The sequence below is a fragment of the Austrofundulus limnaeus genome, unplaced genomic scaffold, assembly GCF_001266775.1.
Source record: "Austrofundulus limnaeus strain Quisiro unplaced genomic scaffold, Austrofundulus_limnaeus-1.0 Scaffold78, whole genome shotgun sequence".
Classification (NCBI taxonomy): Eukaryota; Metazoa; Chordata; class Actinopteri; order Cyprinodontiformes; family Rivulidae; genus Austrofundulus; species Austrofundulus limnaeus.
Window position 1 is genome coordinate 1,395,021 of NW_013952480.1, and position 16,431 is coordinate 1,411,451.

Genomic DNA, 16,431 nt, shown 5'->3' on the forward strand with positions numbered 1-16,431 from the left:
CTTTATTTATAAAGCGCTTTCAGACAAAGTGCTGAACAGTTAAAAAGATAAAATCAACATAAAAAAGTGTGAGAACAAGTAAAACATTGAAAAAGGATAAAATACAAATGTAAAATTTAAGTCACTTAAGACAAAGTGTACAGGTGGGTCTTTAGCTTAACTTTAAAAATGATGATAAGGTCGTATTTCCCTGTTTTAGTGAGGATAGCCATATTCTGAACAATCTGCAGGCCTTTAAAACTTCTCTTTGGAAGCCCAGAGAGAAGAGCATTGCAGTTGTAAACGATGACACAAAAGCATCGATGAGGACCTCGGCATTTTCAAATGAGAGTATGTGTTTAATTTTTGCAATGTTCCTGAGATGATAAAAAGCCATCTTTTTTTACTTCTTTTAAATGAGACTCGAAGGAGAGCGTAGGGTCAAACAGCACATCCAAGTTCTTCACTTTTTCCCTACATATAATATTATGACCCCCAATATTTAAGCTAAGGTTTTGGAACAAATGGTGACATTTTGAGGGTCCAATGATCATCAAATCAGGAATTTAATCATCAGGGCAACTAGAGTCTCAGTCTTGAGTGCATTTAAGTGCATCTAGATGTTGTTCAGCTATATTTTGATTTCTGACAGTTTCTGACAGAGTTAAGTCACTTTGTAAATCTCTGAGGTCCGAAAGGAACAAGTGATGACATCAGCATACAGATTAAAAAAATATCCCCTAAAGGCAATGAATACAAAAAAAAAGAATAAATAAATAAAATTTGGGCCCAAAACTGAGCCTTGGGGTACCCCACAAGACAGCGGTGCAACATCAGAGTAAACCTGATTCATAAAAACAATAAAACACTGATCAGATAAACAAGATGTGAACTAATTCATGAGATATTTTGCTAAAACACAGACATGGTTGATACAAAAATATTGATTCACATCAGCAGTTTGGCTTCAGTAAAATATGGTCTTTCAGTTTTTCAACACAACATCCCAATTCAAAAATGCCTATTTTTATTTATTCTTCCCCTCCAGCTATGGAGTCTCATGAAAMTTTGCAGAGTCTGGCAATGAAGGAAGGACTGAAAGGCTCCAAGGTCAGCCGAGCACTCGAGAGCTTCAGCTGGAATATCACCATCCTGAAGGTCAGTCGGGACGCTCATCGACAAATCGCCGCCTTCGGCTCGTCGCTCATCCTTCGGCTCATCGCTCATCCTTCGGCTCGCTTTTAACCTTCTTTTTTTCTTTCTTTATTCCACCTCAGGGCCAGGCCGACCTGCTGAAACACGCCAAGGCCGAAGTCAGGGAGAACATGAAGCAGGTGCACGACGCCGCCCTGACGGGAAACCTCACCAAGGAGGGGGCGGGGTTAAGGAGAGGTCGCTCCCAAACGGGGCGAGGTCAGGACGAGACCGCAAGTGCTTAGAGGCCTCTGCGTCCTATTAGGGCGGCCATCAAACAACAAATAACTCTGTCGAAGTGGCTGTGATAAAAGCTTTCATACGCCATTGATTTGTTCTCAAACTCTTAATATGAAGGGGGCATCGCAGCAACTCGTCTCTCAGAAGGATGAAAAACTCAAAGCCTTTACTGCTGAACATTTCAGCTGCAGGTGCACTGCTGGTAGGAGATGCAGGAATTGCAACGCCGAAGAGATGAATGTAATTCGACTCGAAGCCAAGGTTCAGGTGTTTGTACTGTTGTCAGCTGTAAACAAACCAAATGTTTGTTCTTTACCTCTCGTGTGCAATTATTTGTTCTGTTCGTTTTACGTCTAAAGGTGTGTCGTGATTGCATCTTTACAATCAAACAGGCTTGTTAATCTCAGCTRATATGTCCTTAAATTGCAAAAAAAAATTAAAAAGAAAGAATAAAATAAATGCAATTTCAACTTTAAATCAGTTCAGGTTGCAGAATATTTTGCCCTTTAAAAAAAAGACTGACAAATCTTTTGATCCTGCTCGACGGTTTTTGTTTGTTTGTTTGTTTGTTTGTTTTTGCAGCTTGTTTTTGTGTTAAACACCCTTCGCTCCCACATTTGCTGCTCTGCATTCAGTTGCCGTGAGGTTGTCCTCACACCTTCACCCTTTAACGCAATATTCTGTATTTTTGTATTCCCCTGAAACCCCGCCTCTTGATAATGAAACCACTCTTTCCCGCCATACTGATCAACTCCAGACGTGTTGATGTCTGCCTCTGGGAAAAAAAAATGATACTGTTACTGCTGAAGGTGTTTACTTTGCGTGCTAAACCCTGTACAGTACTTAAATATGTGATTCTATCCTTTTGCTGTAAAGATTTTTTTTTTACATAAGTTATTGATGCTGAATGGAAAAAGGAAAAACATTCCAGATTCTTGTTGTTGCATTAGATATGGGACGAGAAGGAAATAAAGACCATTTTCTTTCAATGACTTATGTTTAAATGGCTGCTTTTCTTTTCCTGCTAAGGCCTTTTTAATATGGATTGATTTCTTCATGACACTAGTTGTGTTGCACAGGGCCGAGCTGACAGCTGGGGCCGCTCAGCTGCTGTATATGGAAGGCAGGCATATGGCTCCGTGCTTATGTGCCGCCAACAACACCTACAGGCGCCCATTTGAGGCCTCCACGCTTCATCGAGGACGAATCAACAAGCAGAAATAATCAGATTTTTTGGATGTTTTACTGYGCAGTTGAAGCATGTCTGTGTACCTTTTTTTTTTTTTGTAGTTTTCAGTTAAATCGGATTTAAGTTTCATCATCGCACAAGACTGACAAGTGAAACCAAATCATTCATCCAGTCAGAAAAGACAACCAGATTTTTGCTTTRAGCCATGACTAACATAGGTTTCTGACACTTGATGATACATTTAACTTTTGACTTTAATTTAAAATCACAATGTTGCAATTCTTTTTTTTTTTTCAGATAAATGTGGCTGCAACTGCAGAAAAAGTTTAGCATCCTTTGGAATACACCTTTATCTAAAATGAAACATTGCAAAGTCATCAAATAAATAAATTTATGATAACTTTGCAATGTTTCGTTTTAGATAAAGATCTGCACAATGTTTTCTCATATTGATGATTAATGTCTTTATATTAAAAATGTTTGAGCTGGTTTCTACCAGTATTTATTTACCTTTAGAAACATTCAAAATGACTGAAGAAACAACAAGAAAAAGTCCAATAMGGATGACATTAGGCTGGAAGACATCCAGCCTGATTTAGGACAGTCACATGACTCGAGCTTGCCATATAACAAAATTTGTCTGGCCCAGTTCTGGCCCACACAAGGCACTCACCCCAGGTACCACAAAGAATGATGGATTTTTGTTGGCCCAGATGTGGTCCATGCATGGGCCAGCACTCCATAAACCAAACCACAACCGGGCCAGTTAAGACATGCCATCTTAAAAACAGTGACATCGTTGCCAGACCTGGCCCAAATCTGACTGACAAACCAGTTGCCGTAGTAGCCAGCAGTGTCAGCTTGACACCACATCTGGCCCACACATCTGCTACGTGTATGTGGCTTCTGTTTGACTTTTGACAGACTGAGCTGAGTGCTTTGGCTTACATCACGTGTCAAAGCCCGTGGGCCACATTCTTTCTGTCCCACCAAAGAAAAGAAATATATACATATAAACTTAATCTAGTATGAAAATAGTTTCTATGTAAATGGTAAACTTTAAATGTATGATTCAATGCAACAAAATAAACACTTTAAAAAAGGTAAAAGATAATACTTGTCCAGCCCCTGAGCTGTTGGCCTTAACTGTGCAATTGAGTTGAATAGCTCATATTAATGTCTCAAAATAAGCTGCACTGGCCATAAACTACATCTCCCAGAATGCATGTTGATTATGCATGGAACATCCCTGATGGAAGGTGGGAGAGTTCAAAAGTCAAGATGGCAACTACTCACAACTCATCAGGGAGCAGAATTGTTTAGTATTTCTATATTATTTCACATTTACTAAGTCGTACACAAAGTACTTTTTTGTGTCAAAACACTGTTTCTATGCAGGAAATACCACATAGAGCTCCGTTATGGTTTGTTAGTGGTGCTCAGTCGAAGCAATGAGACGAGGAACGTATTGTTTCCTGTTTAGTCAAAGTTAAACATGAAGCATGAAAGTTTCAAACTGCATCATTTGATCTACTTCAGGATAATCTGTTTGAGTTTATAATTTGCAACAACTACCATTAAGGTAATTAGATTTCTAAATATAAACACGTTTCTGCAAATCTGAGACTTTTTTATAATCTTGTTAATCATAATTACATTACCTAATAAGGTGGACATTTCGTCACAACCAGGATCCATCAACAGATAACATTTTGTTGTGTTATATCTCACATTTTACATGTTTATTTTAAAACTGTGACATTWTAAACGGTCACTGAGGACTGATGCCTCAAATGCAGTTCACAGAAGGTAATATGTACCTGTTTGAAAGATGATTACTGTTGAGTGCAGCAGTGCTGTAAACAAACCAGGTGAAGGAGACATCCTAACAAACCAAACAACGTTTTCAAAGTGACAAAGCACTCCCCAGACATCCATCAGCATGTAGCCAGAGCAATGAAGTTTTATTGATCTCGGGTTAATTTTCGCTAACTGAGCGGCTGCCTCACAAAGTTTCCACAGAGCACAGAAAACAGCCCACTGCTAATGTGAAAACTCAATCACACTGAAACATTCACAATGGATTAGGGTCTAAAAACAAAGAACAGAAAAAGAGACRTTTCTTAACTGAATCACTTTGTTGGAAATTAAGAGGCTAAAGTGTTAAAATACTGTCCCAATAATAATAGTAAAAAAAAAAAAAACAGAACTAAGATCACAGAGTTAGGTTTGGTTTGGCTGAGAGAAGAATGGTCAGAGGCACTGGTTTTGGAGAAGGCTTCCCTCAAAAGCGACTGGGGGACATCTTCCTTGTTTCCTTACCGTTTCAGAGACAGACAGGCAGATGGACATGTGGACATTATGTATGGCTAGATCTCCACTTTCAGGAAAAAAAACATAGACCTTCAATCAGAACACTAAGAGGAGTGCATCTTCCTGTGGTGGAGAACTGCAGTTTGAGGTCCAATCCTTCAGAYGTTGTGACGCAGCTCAACAGCACCCTCTGTCTGCAGAGAGGGGAACTACAACAAAGAGGAMCAGGTGAGGAAGATGATTTCCCAAGAAAAACAAAAGGCCCAACGTGATGAKGAGACATGCGAGGTGAGACAGCTTCGAGCATCAGGACAGACGTGGAACAGATGACGATTAAAGAGACAGAGTATGAGGTTTTTGTGACTAAACATCACAGTTCACATGTGCAATTTTAACAGCAGTTTTTGGTGGCAGGCCATCAAAAGCAGCTGACACCCCCAAGAGTGTTTTTATTTATTAGACCCCGCTCCCCCTCTGAAAATATGAAGCAGAGGTGGAGAACAGGGGGCGATGAACTCATTCACAGGTCGTTGGGGTTGACAATGGTGAAGTCGGAGTCCTTGCTGTGGGTGGAGCCCTCCTCTGGGCTGGAGGAGCCCGAGGCGGCGCCGGCCGTCAGCGGGTCGTGGAAAGTCATCGGGGCGCCCTCGGGCTCCATCCGCACCACGCCGCGCCCTCTCCTCGCAGCGAGCGTGTGCTCGGGTGCGGCCCTGCCCCCTCCGCCGTCCCTGCCCTCAGCCAGCAGGTCCCCATCCTGGGACACGAGGATGTAGTCATCCCAGTTCCTACCGTCTGAGCCCAGAGACGACGCTGCCTGTGAAAACCAGAATCAGCAAAATATCTCAAGGGTCCACAGGACAGATTTTAATCAGACTGTCAGACTGCTAACCTGTTGCTCAGGTGGTGTTATCGCCACCTCCTCCTCCTCTTTCTCGTCGGTGCTCTCGCTCCCATCCAGATGGGCGTCTCGGCCCCACCTCCCGCCTCCCCCTGCCGGGGTCTCGCTGTGATGATTGACGGTCTTCAGAGCCGCCGCCGCCGCAGCCGCCGTTGAAGTGTAGTGATCGTCGGCGATGGTGATCTCTTCGTTCTCCTCCGACTCCAGCTGACTCTGATTGAAGCGCAGCGCCCCCTTTAGGATGTCTTTGATCTGAGGGGGGGCAGTGACATCATTAAAACTGAACAGAACATCACAAATCTGCTAACATCCGCTCAGAAGTTCACCTGTTTAAGTCCAGCCAGTGACACCAGAACTTCATCCTCCTTATTCAGGTTTTCTTGGAGAATCACTTCCTGGATTTTACCTGCAGAAAAACAACCGTCGCTCGTGGACAACTCAAATCTTGGTCACTCTTAATGAATAGTTAAAACAACTTATGTGACAAATGTTTTTAAACAACTTGAACTCACAGATGTGTGTATTCATCATTTTGGCACAGTACTTGCTCATGGCCTCCAGGTCATTAATCTGCCCCTGCAGGAACGACACCTGCGCCTCCAGGTCCTCCTCCTGTTGTTACACAAATAAAATCCCAGAAGATAAGAAAGAAAAGGAGGATCAAAGGGGAAGTCGAGAGAAGCTGAACAAGAAAAATCCTCACCGTCTCCCTCCCTCTGCTCATGGTTTTACTGTGAGAACGAGAGCGAGTGATGCTGAAGAAGGATTCTTTCTTGGTGGCAGAAAGGGGAGGGGATGAAGTGCTGACATCACTTCCTCTGGAGAGGGGTTGGGGTGGGGAGGCAGTGGACTGACCCCGCCCACCGGACAGGCTCTCTGTGCTCGGGGAGGAGCTGACCATCTGAGAACTTTGACCTGAGAACGATGGAGGGAAACACAGAAAGGTTCACTTTAGGTTAATAAAGGTACGATTTTTAAACTTCATCATGATTTCAACATAAATCTTTAAAGTTATGTGAAAAAATAAAGACATTTTCATTCAAATGATACATTAATGTAAAATGTCTTGTCAAGACATAATTATACTGCTTATGAGCTGCTGGGAGTTTTGTCATCATTTTGTAGTTTCAGATGAATAAAAACTAAATCTTTATTATTAAATACATTTATTTTCCATCTTAGAGCAAAATAAAATAAGTCTAAAACAAATAACTACAGTGACACAAACAAAGTTACAAGTTTTTAGCAAAAAATGTAAAATAACTGATCGTTTTTATGCAATAAGCTCCATCTTAGAAGTTGATCGCCCCCTGCTGGTCAGAGTACAGTAACACACCTGGACAGGTTTAAACATAAATAAAACCAGAGACAGAGGTACTCCACATCGCCCCCTGCTGGTCAGAGTACAGTAACACACCTGGACAGGTTTAAACATAAATAAAACCAGAGACAGAGGTACTCCACATCGCCCCCTGCTGGTCAGAGTCCATCATCACATGAACCACACAGACTTATGCCCATTTAGCAGCAGACAAAGGATGCAGAGCATGTTATTATTTTGCTGAGCATGCAGCACAAAAAGGCACACAGGTTTGTAAAATGGAGGATTGTCACACAAGCGGTTACCTTGTGCCTCAGTGTGAGCCTCTGCTTGGAGAGACACTCCCTCTGAAACTCCATCTAACAGACAAGAGAGTCAAAGCTGATGCTGCCACACAAACCGATGACTGGTGTTAAATTAAACATGCGGGTCAGTTTTTAGTCTCTAACTGCTGATTTAGAAACATAAAAAGCAGTGGTGGAGGATGGAACGACAGATCGCGTTGTGTGTCCCGCAACAAATCCAGACCAGCTCTGAATTTGTTTTGTTCTCGTTTCCTCACCTTTGCTGAGATGGACCGGCATACTTTCAGATTTAAGCAGACGATTCTGAGTGTGGGCGTGGCTCGGAGGCGGCGCGGCGAGCGGGTGCTGCAGGACGGGTGCGGGCGCCGAGGCCAGGGACGAAGAGGAAGACAAGGAGGCGGCTGCGTGCACCTCAGTGTTTATGGGGGGTACACCGGACACGGCTGGACCCATGAGCTTCCTGCCGAAGTTCAGCAGGCTGCTGGAGACCTTGTTCATGTTGAGAGGAGCAGCTTTGGTCCCGGAACCAGACCTGGAACAAGAGTAAGACAGAAGAACTTACACAAGACATAAAGAAAAGAAGAATGACTTCTTTGCTGACTGGATTTGACTGGATTGTACCGAGTTTTGTTCATCAGGTCAGCTCCTCTTGTTTTGTAGTAGTCCAGGTTCTGCTGGAACTGGTAGTTTACAGGACGAGGATTGTTCTAAAAAAAGAAGAAGAAAAAATTATTASTGTGTCTTTAGTACTGCTCACAAACCATTCAAACAATTTAAAAAAAAGTGACATATAACTCGTCAGACTCAAGGGCCATCCCGACATGTTGAGGCCAGCAACAGCTTCAGCGATGTAATAATGTCTTAAAATATGAATATACTGAGTTGAGTTGAGAGCTCATAGAAGCTGGAAGACTGCTTAATAACAGAAAACATTCCTAAAAATATTGGTAACAGCAGCACTTGACTTCTGTTCTGCAGAACTTAGAACATTAAAGCTATTTAAGATCATCAACTCCCTCCAAGTAAGAAACACATCCATGGTGAGAGGTAATGGTAACGTAATGCACCAGGAGTTCAGGACATGATTCCATGCAACAAATGGTGCACTAACACTGCTTTAACTATTAAAAAAAATAAACAAATGTGGCCTATTTTTCAATTTTGCAATTGTCATTTTTCTAATTTAATTTAAAACAACAAAAAAACCCTGATTATTTATTTTCCCGTTTTATTTTGAACTGGAAAAACAGGAGAACGAACCATACACAGATTACTTCACCATGTAAAATCTCCATTTCACTGTATTTTTCTGCAGCCCGGTTGTTCTGGGAAGTAGGAATTTCCCACTTACAAGTCATAAATTTAAACTGGAACGCCCCTCCAGTGGGAATTCCCTGTTAGAGAGTAGGAGAGTTCAATGGCAGCGAGCTGACAACTCAACACCGAGTAAAACTACTAGTAGTATTAGCAATACTAGAATTCTTTATTTCTTTCCCAATTAGAAGTACACGTAGTACTTTTCAGTGTTTATAAGAGAATGTTAAAACAGTGTTTCCATGAAGGAAATACCAGGTAGAGCCCAGTTTGTGTTTATCAGCTGTGCTCAGCTGTAGCTGTAYTGTTTAGTCAAAGTTAAACACAAAATGTCAAAGTTGATCACAACTGGCTCTTTGAGGGCCACCATGTTTGATACCCCTGATATATAATCTGATTATAATTATAAAAATAAATAAATAGTTTAGCTAAATGTAAATTAACTTTCTGTAGGTGAGAAGACAGAGTAAAACAAAACAGTTTCACTGTTAAATATGAGAAAACAATTCAATTCAGAATGTTCACATTTACAAAAATAAAAAAGCTTTTTTAAATGAAGTATTTTCAACACTTTTTCCGCTAAGAAAATCAGCAAAGTGTCAACAACATCAAGCACAAGTGCTTCGAGTTTAAACATCTAGTTGTGTTTTCAGTGCAGCCTGCAGAAGTGCCTCACATCACATGAACCCTGTTGAAGGAGGAAGCAGCTACAGCATTAACAGTTTCACAGCGGGAACAGCAGACCTTTGAATTTTGTGTTCTTTTTATACTAAGCACTTCGTTGCACTCATAATCAGTACTGTGGTAGGAAAACCAAACTCTCACAAAGCTGACACCTAAAAGTTTTCAACAAAAGGCGTGAAGCAGAGCGTAAAATGTAACCGTGGTTTAAAGATTTAAAGACGTTTTCAACCGGAGCAAACTGGAGGGGGGAATTGAATGCAAAGAAAATGCTTATGTAGGCAAATTTTAGTCACTTTGTTACAAACTGGTTACTTGTTCAAACATTTAAATCAGACAGTTTGAAAGAAACAAAAACAAAAAAAATCCTAGATTATCCAACTGCTGGGTTTAAGATTAAACTGTGTCAATATTATCTAWACTTTTAGGTTTGTTACTGAAAAGAAGTGAAGTGTTTGAGTCTATAAACACCACATCAGTCCATCTCTGACATTATAATGTGAGTTTAAGAGCAGAATGATTTCTTTATAAAGACACAAAGATTAAATGTAAATAATAAACAACTTTTAGTTATTAACCTCAAAGTTCACACCTTTGGCTGAACCTGTGCTTCATACCTTTCATGCCCTCTGGACACTAATAATCACTTTAAAGTGAGGGACTGGAACAGAAACATTTGCTGCCAATTTTAACTTATTTTTTTTTAGAATCTTATCACTTCTTCACAGTGCAGCAGCACTTTAAAGATGCTTCTTTTTTGAGGGTTATAAACTACAAGGCGGTTGCTCGAGGATTTCAACCCCCAGTTTTTGCGTGTCGGTGTTTCACTTCTGCAAATCTTCTCCTTCCTCGGAACAAAACAAATAAATAAATAAAATAAATCACTCTAAGTGTGGCAGATCGTGAGTGAAGGTGTAGGAGTAGGTATATCCCTGCTCCAAGCCTCACACCCCCTTTGCAAGATTTATTGCAACATTTCTCACTTCCTTTTCTTCACTTAACGTATGGCAAAGAGGCAGCAGGAAATACACAGCATTAGGGTATTTTAGAAGACTGGAGACTATAAAAAGAGCTCATTCAACAATAAATGTGGTTATAATTAAACATTGGCTTACTTTGGGATCTCGAAGGAACAGAGCTTTTTGCAGCAAAGCGTTGATGTCTCCTATTGGAGGATAGTGCATCAGCAGGCCCAGGCAGGTCTGGAAGTTACTAGCAATTACTAAAAAAAAAGAACAAAAACAGCCTAATTAATTATATATTTTACTTTTAAAAGAGAACTCAATTTTAGAATCCAAGTAAAACCTTTCTAATAGAGAATAACAGATTGTGCTACAGAGCTGCAGATACTGTTTGTTTTATGTTCAGTGCAAACAGACAGCCTGACAGATAAGGTTGCATCACTTACAGAAGAAAAAAAAAGATGGCAAAACTAATAGACAGTATTCTGTTTGAGGTAATGTGACCACATATAATTAATGTGAACAGAGTAAATCTTATTCTTCCACTTGTTTGTGTGTTTTATGAAATAACACGCCACAAACACATTCATTCACATTCATTGGATTGTTTGGATGGATGGAAGGAGCCTACAAGCATCTCGGATGTAGAGCAGCATGGCAACGAAGACGTAGTCCACRAGGTCCAGAGTGATGCTGTCAGCAAACAGAGCATCCCACACCACCAGAAGGTCCTGCAGAGGAAACTCACGACCAAACAGCAGACGAACCCACCGGCTGGAAACAAACAGAAATCCCAGACAGCATCTGCTGAAAACTGCGTCCATTAAATACTTGGACCAGATGAAAGTTTAAATACTGACATGCCATAGATTTGGGGGGCGATCTCCAGCCGGTTTAGGTGCATGTGCAGTTCAACGTCGTGCTTCTTCACCAGCTGGTCCTGGATGCGGTTGACTTTGGTCACGATGGCAACAGATGGCCCAGCGTCTTGGGGCCGAGCGAACGGGATGCTGGTCAGCATCTCTTCCTTACCCTGAGGAAGCAGCTCATTATCTCACTGGCACACCATGAAACACARCATCCACCTAATCAACATTCAGCACGTGTTTAAAAAGTGCAGTTGTCCCAGTTAGCAAAATAGATCCTGCAAGTTTCTGCTGCTTAAATAACAATTCACATAACATMGAATCCTGTTTATAACCTACCTAAAGGCTGAACAGTTTCTCTCTTAATAGATATTTAGATTAGTTTGAGTCAATATTGTTTCAATAACCAAAGACTAAACTGTTTTCTTTCATAAAGAAAACACTTTAGTCTTTGGTTATTGAAACAATAACCAAAGACTAAAGTGTTTTCTTTCATAAAGAGTTCCCCTTGATGTCACTTCCTGTTTCACTTTGGCTGAGCCAAGTTCAAAAGAAAATGTGCAATTTTGTGACAAAATGGGTAAAATCATGTTTAAGTTTCTGCCAAAGAGGTTTAAGGTACTTTAAAGGGGACCTAATAYGCAAAATTCACCTTTTTTTACTTACATTTGGGTCTGTACTGCTTCTAAAAACAGTCCAAGCACCAAAAAAATACACCCAGAGGTATTTTTACTATAAGTAAATGTATTTTTCTGTGTCTTGAAATGAACTGTTTTCAAACACCTCCATTTGTGATGTCACAAGTCACACTCCAACCCACCCCAACCTAAGCCCAGCCCCTCTCCTTGTAACCCAAGCTGAGACTCCGCCCACTTCTTCACAGGACGGTTCTGCTGTTTTTAGAACAGTCATGGAGAATAGAGATGCGTGGCTTCATTTTATTTTTATTTTTGATGGCAATGTTGTAGCAATATTGACAAAGAAAGTTGTAGTTTGTGTAAATAATTCTCCCCCCAGCCATGTATCCCAAAAAGAAGTCCATCTAAGCTCCATTAAATCCCAGGTTTTAACTGGAGCGACCACACAGAGCTGGTGTTTCCAGCTGCACATCTCCAGCTCAAGGCCCTGTCACACTAGACAACTTAAGCCAACTTATGAACATTTTAAAGACATTTACGTTGAAGGTGGAATTGAAAAAATCAACAGGAAGCTTCTTTTCAGTGTGTACATAATGTAATTCAAACAAATTGATCAAATATTAGGGGTACAACGATACAGAAAATTCACGATTCGGTTTGTTCGATATTTTAGTCTCACGGTTAAATATTTTTTTCGATACAAATAACAGAAATTTCCATGAGCTTTTAAACTTGTAATTTATTGAAATTATTTATGAACATTTGTTTAACTTCAAAAGTACTGTTTTTAAATTAAATTTAAACTTAAATGTTGCTGAAACATCAAGTTTCTCCATGGATCTGCGCTCGAAAATACAGCCTAGGTGGAGTAGTCGAACACAGATCCTCTGATCCTTCAACACAGAGCATCTTCAGAAGACAAGTTGATAAAATAAATTAAAAAAAATCTGTATTGTTCGATACAAGTGTGTATTGAACGGTTCGATACGGGTACATGTATTGTTGCACTTAGCAATTTAGACATAAAAAATGTTTCATAAGTCGTCTGGAGTGACAGCGTCTTCAGATTGGTTTGTTTGAACTAAACAGATGCAGTTTATATAACCCTATGGGCCTCTGTAGTATCTGACAAAATAGCTGCTCAACTTGTGTTTGCCAAAGTGCACCTGCTGTTACCATGGCAACAGGCTGTGTAAGTCAGATTAAGCAGGACCGAAACCTTCAGTTTTTTTTTGTTTTTTTACAAAGCACACCTCAAATGTCATGCAAAGCGTTGAGTCGACGCGCTTCGATGCACGATCGAATCCAAAAGTCAAGCGCAGCTTTTAAGCAACAAACCCACCTTCCTCACTTCCCTCTCGAAGCTGGAGAACCAGGGTTCCGCCGTCTCCATCAGCTGCGAGAACATGGCGCTGCGCCGGAGGAAGCACAAGTAAATATGCGGAGTGGAAACATCCAAAAACAAGAAATGTAAAACAGGGTAAAACGTCCGAACTCACTAAGCGTCGTGCTCCAGATACGCAGGGTTCAGCAAACATTTCATCTCCTCACTGTGGAAGAAGATAAATTAATTATTGGTGATTGTAAATAAACACTGACTGCAGAGGGGCAGAGGTGAAGTGTGCTGAAGACAACTCAACGGGAACAGACTGACCCGGGGCTGGCGGTCTCACTGGCATGCTGGAAGGCCTGGTGGTCACAGTGCAGCACAAACACTATGGGAGCCAGCAACTCGTGCATCCCCTGCAGACACACAGAAACACAGAGGGCCGGGGCAGACAGAAAACATGCTTCAGACCTTCTGTAATAATGATACACGAGGTTTCTAATCTGTGATGGCAGCTTTAATTTAGAGATTATTAGCCACTGATCGACTGAGTGTCACTTCCAGTTTGCAAAGAAGATGCTGAACTGGCCATCTATTCATTTACTGGGACCTAATACGGACACTTGTAATGATTAGGTTACAAGGGCATTTTTGTTCTTCTGTCTTAACTTACCRTGCACACAAAAACACACAATTACCAAAACTGTGGCTTTCTTTAAATTCTTCAAATTGTACCTGTTTATACAGTAACTGCTCATTTTCTCTGGCGTAACAGAAGAGAATGTCCGTCAACTTGGTCCTCACATCCTCGTCCTGAAAGTACCGGATCTCAGGGAATCTTTATGCAAATTTAAAAAAAACAACAAACAAAGAWCATCACTTTATGTTGGCGGCAGCAGAAAACAGGAGCTGAAAATCAGATTCACATACGTTCTAAACACRTCCTGCTTGATCATCCCCTTCAGCTCTTTGTCCTGAAAGAACTTGTTCCACAAGCTCTGGACAGAAATAAATAATATTACAATGAAACAACCTGATGAGTTTGTATCAGGGTTGTCTTTTTTAAGTCAAAATGTGGGGAAACAAATAATGAGACTATAAGTGCACAGAGCCTCACCCCTTCATCCTGGGACAACGGGTTGTTGACCACCAGGTCCTGCTGACCTGCAGCTTTACGTGGGTTAGTGATGTGCTGTGAAAAACAAAAATGCACAACATTTAAAGTCCGACACATAAGAGATCAAAAAGTCCCACAAAACCCGCAGCAATACAATTTTATTGTTTGGAGTGATTATTTAAATTTTAAAACAATGGGTAGTGATGTTAGCAATTCAATTCATTTGGTTTCCTCAATAAGTGAGATCGTTTTAGTAGTGTGCAAAATTCTCTTTATATTCTGAAACAAGAGTGAGACTTGTGCCATTTTAAATCTGTTTTAAATATGTTATTTTGTTAACTTTTACTACGTTTTTTTAATTTATTCAATTATAACTCACTCCCCGCACCTGACTGTTTTAAAGGAAAAAGGGTTGWGTTTGTTAAAGCTGCTCAATAATATATCCCACGAACATTAAAAAAACGYTGTTTATAAGGCAGCTTTCTAAACAAAATATATTTTTATGTGTTAAATTTAATTTTTTGTAAATGTAGCAAAAAAACTAATTGTGTCTTTTTAACAAGCTTCAAGTTAAAAAAACTGAGAGCTAAAAGGTCCCATTTAGTTTTTTTTTCTTAAGTGTATAAACAACACAGGCTCATCCCATTTTTTCCTCAAGCTTTAATCATTCATAAGTTTGTTTGAAGCAGCTTAAAAAAGCAAGATCTGAAGTGAAATCTAATTTAAAAACATGTCTAAAGAAAACTTTTCAGATTTTTTTTTTTTTTGAATCCTGATTTGCCTGGATTACTATAAAGCTTTAAGAACTTTTGCACTGGAGAACGTTAAATTATTACAAGGAAGTCTGTCTCCTCTGAAAAAAATTATAAAACAAACGGAGGGTGATTTCAGATACGTGCAAAGTGCCGTTTGTCTAGAAAAAAAGGTTTGTATGATGATTTGTGATCAAGATACTGTCTGGGAAAAGGCACCCTCACCGTCTCTTTGATCTTCTCATATTGGGCCCGGAGCTCTTTGGTCCTGCTGATCCACTGCCTCTTATCTTCAGGAAGAACCTCCAGGTATAACTACAGACACACAGACTGTTACCTCAATAAAAAACAATACATATAGGGTCATAAACACACATAAAGCTGTCTTCTTAGCACAAACTCTGGGCTTTTATTTTCAAAAACTCCTAATCTATTTGACAGCAACCTTCCAACACATGCTCCGAAAGCGGCTACTCCTCAGCCGACCGCTGATGCCAGCCTGCCGGATCCTGGCCAGGTAATTACTGTTGAGGAACAAGTCGTCCCATTCTTTCCTGCACGGGGAAGAAACAAAATTTATGAGCTCCACATCCAAATTTGGAAACACTTTTTCATCAAACCTGTCATCCAGCAGTAAAATCAGAGATCACAGCGGTGAACTGGGCCAAGCATTTTTGGTATAGTGGAAAAACGTACCTGTATGAGTGGAAAGTGGACTGAGAGTTAGAGCTGCTGTCAAGAGATCCTCCTGATCACAAAGAACACAACAAMAAAAGATGTTAGTAAAAGAAAGAGAAAATAGAAACAAATCTGATAAAGATGGTCAATTTTTAACTCAACAATATTACAAACTATAAAAACAAACCTTTTATTGCCTTCAACTGACCGTACATTTATAATTTAGGCCTTCTTTTACACAGTGCAGTGCTTTTGCAGTGGAGAGGAAAAGGATCATAAAAAAATAAAGTGAAATAAATTAAAGCTCCATACTGTTCTTCTTCTTTATTGGAAATAATAAGTCTAATTTGTCCTACAGGCTGAACTCAAGTCAGAGCTGTCTGTCAACATTAGTTAAAGGGGTAGATCAGTCCACAGGGATGCTCAGAATGAATATTCATCAGATCCACAACATGCCAGGCCATGAGACTTTATTTCTCTCACACTTAACCAGAAAAACACCCGTTCAGCCCAAGGCTTTATCTGTCAAGTCTCTGACTCAGACATCAGTCAGCTTTTATCTGTATGAACTCTTCCACAAACCTCTTATTTAAATATTCAGAGGGGACTAATAGTAGGGGCACAAACACACACACGTATATATATATATATATATAT

General features: G+C 40.3%; 2 protein-coding genes across 4 annotated transcripts in view; one reads left to right on the plus strand and one right to left on the minus strand.

The window, feature by feature from the left end:
* LOC106519521 (inactive phospholipase C-like protein 2) overlaps window positions 1–2,406 on the plus strand; it is a 35,697-nt gene extending 33,291 nt beyond the window's left edge. The window contains exons 11-12 of the mRNA XM_014011236.1: window positions 1,028–1,137; window positions 1,257–2,406. Coding sequence (XP_013866690.1) covers window positions 1,028–1,137; window positions 1,257–1,418 — 272 coding nt within the window. The 3' untranslated portion in view covers window positions 1,419–2,406. The remainder of the gene's footprint in view (window positions 1–1,027; window positions 1,138–1,256) is intronic.
* A 2,133-nt stretch (window positions 2,407–4,539) lies between these two features.
* The window catches only part of tbc1d5 (TBC1 domain family, member 5), a 19,289-nt gene continuing 7,397 nt past the window's right edge, over window positions 4,540–16,431 (minus strand). For 2 of the 3 annotated variants that reach the window (XM_014011239.1, XM_014011240.1), the window contains exons 4-23: window positions 15,793–15,844; window positions 15,542–15,650; window positions 15,322–15,411; window positions 14,345–14,419; window positions 14,158–14,225; window positions 13,963–14,065; window positions 13,555–13,643; window positions 13,400–13,450; window positions 13,243–13,312; window positions 11,257–11,429; window positions 11,028–11,170; window positions 10,550–10,656; window positions 8,061–8,146; window positions 7,697–7,971; window positions 7,440–7,493; window positions 6,517–6,728; window positions 6,326–6,425; window positions 6,140–6,219; window positions 5,805–6,065; window positions 4,540–5,729 (exon numbers count right to left, since the gene is read on the minus strand). In XM_014011239.1, the coding sequence (XP_013866693.1) occupies window positions 5,436–5,729; window positions 5,805–6,065; window positions 6,140–6,219; window positions 6,326–6,425; window positions 6,517–6,728; window positions 7,440–7,493; window positions 7,697–7,971; window positions 8,061–8,146; window positions 10,550–10,656; window positions 11,028–11,170; window positions 11,257–11,429; window positions 13,243–13,312; window positions 13,400–13,450; window positions 13,555–13,643; window positions 13,963–14,065; window positions 14,158–14,225; window positions 14,345–14,419; window positions 15,322–15,411; window positions 15,542–15,650; window positions 15,793–15,844 (2,492 nt within the window). In that variant the 3' untranslated portion in view covers window positions 4,540–5,435. The remainder of the gene's footprint in view (window positions 5,730–5,804; window positions 6,066–6,139; window positions 6,220–6,325; window positions 6,426–6,516; window positions 6,729–7,439; window positions 7,494–7,696; window positions 7,972–8,060; window positions 8,147–10,549; window positions 10,657–11,027; window positions 11,171–11,256; window positions 11,430–13,242; window positions 13,313–13,399; window positions 13,451–13,554; window positions 13,644–13,962; window positions 14,066–14,157; window positions 14,226–14,344; window positions 14,420–15,321; window positions 15,412–15,541; window positions 15,651–15,792; window positions 15,845–16,431) is intronic. The other variant, XM_014011241.1, reaches the window with a different exon arrangement.